Source organism: Oryzias melastigma, linkage group LG18, assembly GCF_002922805.2.
Source record: "Oryzias melastigma strain HK-1 linkage group LG18, ASM292280v2, whole genome shotgun sequence".
Classification (NCBI taxonomy): domain Eukaryota; kingdom Metazoa; phylum Chordata; class Actinopteri; order Beloniformes; family Adrianichthyidae; genus Oryzias; species Oryzias melastigma.
In genome coordinates this window covers 6,885,223-6,891,086 of record NC_050529.1, presented here as the reverse complement: position 1 = coordinate 6,891,086, position 5,864 = coordinate 6,885,223, and the positions used below count along the sequence as shown (strand labels likewise).

The 5,864-nt window shown below is 44.6% G+C and overlaps 1 protein-coding gene across 2 annotated transcripts in view; it reads right to left on the bottom strand.

The window, feature by feature from the left end:
* nlgn2a (neuroligin 2a) overlaps positions 1-5,864 on the bottom strand; it is a 238,306-nt gene continuing 232,442 nt past the window's right edge. For both annotated transcript variants that reach the window (XM_024288708.2, XM_024288710.2), the window contains one exon: positions 1-4,377. In XM_024288708.2, the coding sequence (XP_024144476.1) occupies positions 3,549-4,377 (829 nt within the window). In that variant the 3' untranslated portion in view covers positions 1-3,548. The remainder of the gene's footprint in view (positions 4,378-5,864) is intronic.

Below are 5,864 nucleotides of genomic sequence, written 5' to 3'. Positions count from 1 at the left end.
TTTGGTTATGAACTTCTTTAATGTTTCCCAGATCAGAACCACAGCATACAGTGTATAATAACTTCTAAAGTAACAGAAATATCATCACCTCATTTATGTATATAATTTTACTTTTTTATATTCACGTTTTTTTCTTTTTCTTTTTAAATGATCATTATTTAAACAGTTTTCTTCATGTCAAGTCTCGGGTTTCTGATGTCAACATAGAATGTAAAAACAAGACAACAGGTGCAGATCTGCAGTCTGTGAGATCCCCTCCACAGAATGAGACGAAGAAAGAAGGTTTTATGCATGAAAAGCAGCTGGAATCCACTTCTGATCCAACCCCCCAGTGCAGGAGAACTTCCACGCTGACAAGAGCACAGTGATTTGAATCAAAAAGGCTGGAGCGATCGCATTACTCCACGAAAGTACGATCCTGTGCAAGAGCAGCATCCATTTCCTGTTAATCCTTTAGTCTTTTTAAAGGGAAAAGGTATAAAATAGAGTCAATAAATTTGATTTTTGTTGAATTTTTTGAACCAAACCCAACAAAAATACTAAAATAGTAAAATAAATCTTGGGCATTACTATCCCTAATAGAGCTCAAGAGGGAAGGAATTTTTCTGCACATGAATCTGGAAATTATTTTTTGTTGTTTTACAGTGAGAAAGATTTGAGATACTGGAGGAGATCCTCAAATACAGACAAATGTCTGGATGGGAGTTGGCTTAAAAAGACCTCAGACACCCAAATTTTGCTGTATTTTTCTTTTTTTGTCTCAATAAAATGTAAGAGTTTTTGTCATATCAACAGATGAGACAAAAAAAATTCTAATATTGTAACAGAAATGACAAGTATGGAGGTGGAGGAGTAATGATCTGGGCTTGAGGCCTTAAGACCGTCCAGGTTGTACACAAATAACTCTCTAAATTACCATAACTCTTCCACCATTTATGTACTTCACAAATGTAGTCTTTCTTTATGCTAGTACTTTGTTAGCATCATGCTATTTTGCTAAAATTTACGTTAGTAACATTTGCTTTTGTGTTAGAAAAGTGAGTAAAGTCTTGCTTTACATTTAGTGGCTTTATGCTACTATGTAACACTTTATCGTAAAGTACAAACATTAAGGAACACTTTACTTTAATAAAGTTATTAAAATGTCGCTTTGCTATAGTACTTAGCTTTAGCAAAGTAAGCTGCTTTGCTAACGTGAAGCAATAACATAAAGATTAACACTTCGCGTGAGTGAAGTGTGTTATCTGGTAACTCACAGAGCGTGTGTCGAAGGTGTCGAAGGCAAATGTGAGTCTCCAGAAAAGCAAACAAAGTAAAGAAACAAAGCGTGGTTCTGAAATCCTTTAGACAAAATGTCAAAAACTCGAATGGAAATGAGATAAAGAGACAATTTCAATGTTAAAAACTGAAAGCTAGCAGATTTGCGAGCTGTTTCGTCGTACTCATAGGGGTTTTTGGTATTGCCTGTGTGGTTGTGTTGGCTCAACTAGTAAAGAAAACTACACATTTGCAATACACAAAAACCAAAAGGGGGATGCTAACGTTTGCACATTTGAGGCATCTCAGTGTTCCTCCAACCCAAAGGCTACATGTAAACACTGCTACATGTGAGGCGAGCGGACATCTCATTACGCTTGTGGTTCCGGCTGGTTCGCCGTCTGAGCAGAGCTGCTTTTCTCGTCTAAATAGAAAGAATTCAACAGGCAGCAAACTTGCTTTTACACAACAGGAAGATGACACTGCAGACTCTGTAACACATTTGATAGGAAATGGTTGTAACCTGGAGATGCCTCCGATCGACAGCGGATCTGCTACAGCGGCTTCCCCGCTCAGGATGCTACAGGACGCTCCATCTGTTCTCAACCACTAAAACTGGCCCGTTTGTTTGTCGTGTGGGAGGAGCTTGGAGACTTTTGAAGAGCTGCACCTGCTGTCTTAGGTCGTCACAACGTAAGCATTCATTCAAATCCCAAACAAACCAACAGAAATAAAAACAAACAAACAAACAAACGAGAAACTGAATATTTACAAATATTTTGTCTGTTTGATTCTTACAGGTAAAAATGTACACTTTGATCCTCGCCAGGTGTCCCTCCACGTGGGCTGTGCTCAGTCCGACACGATGGCGCCCTCTGGAGGGAGCGCGTGGACTCGATCCGGGTTCTGGTTCTGTCCTCCGCTTGGTAGGGGAGTATAAAAGCGGACGTGGTGCCTGCCTCCAGTCTCAGTTTTGAGCCCCCTTCCGTCCTCCCCGCCGTCCTTTAGGCAGTAGCGGGACAAACGACGGCGCCCTACTGGCGTGTTTTACGTTTGACATCTTTGTGGAGCGCGTTTGAGATCCCTTCAGTGTGCTTACCTCGTAACGTACGGGCTACGAAAAACCAGCCGGACGATCCCAGACGGATATGCTGAGGCTCGTTTTGGGTGGGGGTGGGGGGAGCTGCCTGTCTTCATCTAATTAAGGCCTATCTGATGCAACAGAAAGAAAAATCTGACTGAATACAAAAATAATTGCGTCTTCGGCGCCACGGGAGCATCCTCTGGAAGAAGCTGCTGACGGAGGATGAGGGTGTGCTTCATCATCTTCGTTTGGTGGGGGGGGTGGGGGGGTTCTGTAAATAGCATCGTAATGGAGGACGGACACTTTCAGCTATTAGTGACCCTTTTGAAAAATCAAAGTGGACCAGAATCATCTGACCGGATTTAGGAAACGGACTGATCCCACCCACCCTCATGGTTATCCTCGAAAAATAATTCATGCATAGACCCCGCCCCCTGATAAAACCCACTCATATACTTTCTCCTTTGTACACATTTATATAGAACTATATATAATATCTTTTCTCTATATCTATATTTTCAGCAAGACATCCTTCCACAACAAAACAAACACCGTAGAAACGAGATGAATCGAAGGGAAAACACGGAGGGCCGGTTTGGCACTTTGTCATGAGATCACACAGCCTCTGCTAGTTGACAGGAATTCTCTTTTGTCTCCCCTTGATGAGGAACACAGTACTTGGCACCGAGAACGCCGGCGGGATGACAGAGAAGTCTCCATAGCAACCGTGTGTTCGTCTCGTCCCCTCCGGCTCCGAGCGCCTTAAGTCCTCCAGCGCCGCCGAGGAGGTGGAGAATCGGGTCGAACCCGAGGACCGGAGCAGCGATAAGACACAGATGTCGTAGAAAGAAAAAGAAATGCTCACAGAAAACACGGAGGACGGAATAGAAGACGATTCCATTGTAAAAAATAAAGAGATAAAACAGGAAGGAGCAAAACCGTCTTTTTTTTTTTTGTCTAGAAATTGCAGACACTCTTTAAAAACTGTTTCTTTGAGAGTTCAGAGTCGCCCTCAAACTGGAGGATCTGCTTCCATGCAGTTCTGCATGCTCCGCCACTAGAGGGGGCTGCTTCCTTTGACAGCTTTTGGAGAAAAGAGACAGTGATAGAGAATAGAGGCCCGCATCTGGAGGTCCGCCTCTCCTCCTGGTGAGCAGTAGGGCCAGTATTCCAGGTCCTTGAGTGGAGCTTGCCGGGCCGGGCCCTACTATACCCTGGTGGTGGAGTGGGGGTGGGGCAGGGTGTTGTTGTGGCCGGTGGAAGGGAAGGTATTGAAAGCATGAAGAGGCTGCATGCTGGTGATGGTGCTGGGGATCATGGTGATGGTGTTGGGCGTCATCAGCGGCACGTCGTCGGGGGCCCGGCGCAGCGCCAGGGTGTAGTCGGGCGGGCAGGCGGGCCGCAGAATGTCATGGGGCCTCAAGGGCTCCATGTCGTGGTGGGGGTCGTGCTCCGAGTGCTTCATCTGCAACGACATGATCTCCTCCTCCTGGCTGTGGGCCAGGTCGTTCGCCGGTCCGCCCCTCTGGGGGGACAGGCGGTGCCGCCGCATCTCGTGGCGCTTGTCGCGCTTGTAGTAGAGGGCCGCGAACGCCAGGATGTTGAGGAAAAGCAGCGAGGCTCCCACGGCTACCGTCACGCTCAGTTCAGTGGAGTAGTCACGAGTGTCTCCAGGAAACAGCTCCTGGGGCGGACGGTCCGAGCCCTCGGGGTCGGACTCGGATGGGAAGGTTGGGTAGGGGTACCGAGTGGTGCGAGGGCCCGAGGGTCTGGGCCCCGGCCTCATAGTCCCTGGACCTCCTGGGGGCGAGCGGGTGGTCGTGGGGAAGATCTCGTGTAGACTGTGAAGATGCGGCACCAGTTCCAACCAGAAGGCCACCTTGTTGGCCCGGTAGTTGTCTCTAACTCGAGGTTTCAAGCCGATGTGGAGATACTGCTTGTCCTTGGAATTGAACTTGGTCCAGATGACTTCTTCAAAGCGGTTGGGTTTGGTGTGAATGAACTTGGTGTCCTGAGGAACCGGCAGGTTGGGGTCACTGAGGGAGAACACACAGAACATCTTAGCAACAGACGACTCACTCCGATCATCTTTGGGTTTATTGTCAAAGCGTTTCCAAGTAATCTTATGGTTATGATTTTCCTTTTTTAGCCAAAATCAAAAAAGTTGTTTTTTAAGACAGTTTCTGCAAGGCAGAAAGAGTTCATTAAAAAGTTGTGGGCATGACCCCACCCCCCTCCTTGTTCCTGAGAGCTCTCTGTTTGAATTCTCTCCCACTAGCTTACAGCCCCCACGACCCAAGCTAAACTAGCCAGAAGCAGAAATTCAACAGGTTTTCAGAATTGTAGCTAAACTTTAGGACTAAATTTTCTCAAAATGGAGGACATTTAAGGAGTTTTAAAAGGAGTTTCTGAGTATTTCTTTGTTCAGATTGTGTTGGATCAGATGAAAACCTACCGACTGCCAAAGTCTTCCTCCTCAACACCAATTCTGAAGCATTAACTTGCAGACAAATTGATCCATTAACGTCTTCATTTTCCTCGTCTGAGCTGCTAGCTGGGTCAAAACTGTAAATAGTTCTGATATTTTAGAGTTTTTTTGCTAAACTAATTATAGCTTGGGCTTGTGAGGTGCTATGAGCCAGCAGGAGAGAGTGTAAACAAAGGCCTGATGGGAAAATTAGCTTCCACGCTAACAGTCCCGCCCACAACCAAGGTGAGCTTTTCAGATGAAATCCAGAGAATATGTCTTAAAAAAACCACAAGCTTTTGATTTTTACTAAAAATTGTAATTAAAAGACCCCTGGGAACGATTATAAAATAGAAAAAAAATAGTTTGAGTGGGACTTTATCATAAATAAACAATATAGTGTCCAAGATGAGCTTAAAATGGGTCAAAGAACGGAAATCGTTTTAGTTTTTTCAAAATGGATATTAATAAAAGGGCTCAAATTTGTAAAGTTGTCTCCATTCCCTTGTCTAACATAAATTTTCAACCCTAAATGCAATTAATGTAAATCAGCTAATTCTGTAGCGGAGATAAGCGGCTTTGCGCCGGTAAGCAACACTTTCTGTTAGTAATGTGTTACATATCGGTGCAAAGCCGCTTTTCTGTGTGGATCAACTGATTGATGTTACAGTACGTCAAAGAACACGGCAGGTTTTGACAGAGACATCAATGGTGTTCAAGGTCCATAGAAAATGGAACAGGACGTTTAGGGCACTATTGGCACCAGTTGATTGGCAGAAAGTGGGTGTGTCCGAATCCCTGCCCAATCGCTAACTACTAAAAAGCTATAGAGTGCCCTTGATTTAAAGTTTAAGATTTTAAGTAATTCGATTATGATGCTCACTACTTGTGTTTCGTTTTTCTAAACACCAGATATGACGTCACCGATTTCAAGAAGTGAAAATCAAATAAAATTTCCAAATTTCCGTCTTCCTCTTTATGGGAGTATTCTTCTTAGTAGGGGTGTGCCAAAATATCGATATTGCGATATATCGCGATATTTAGTCCTGCGATCGA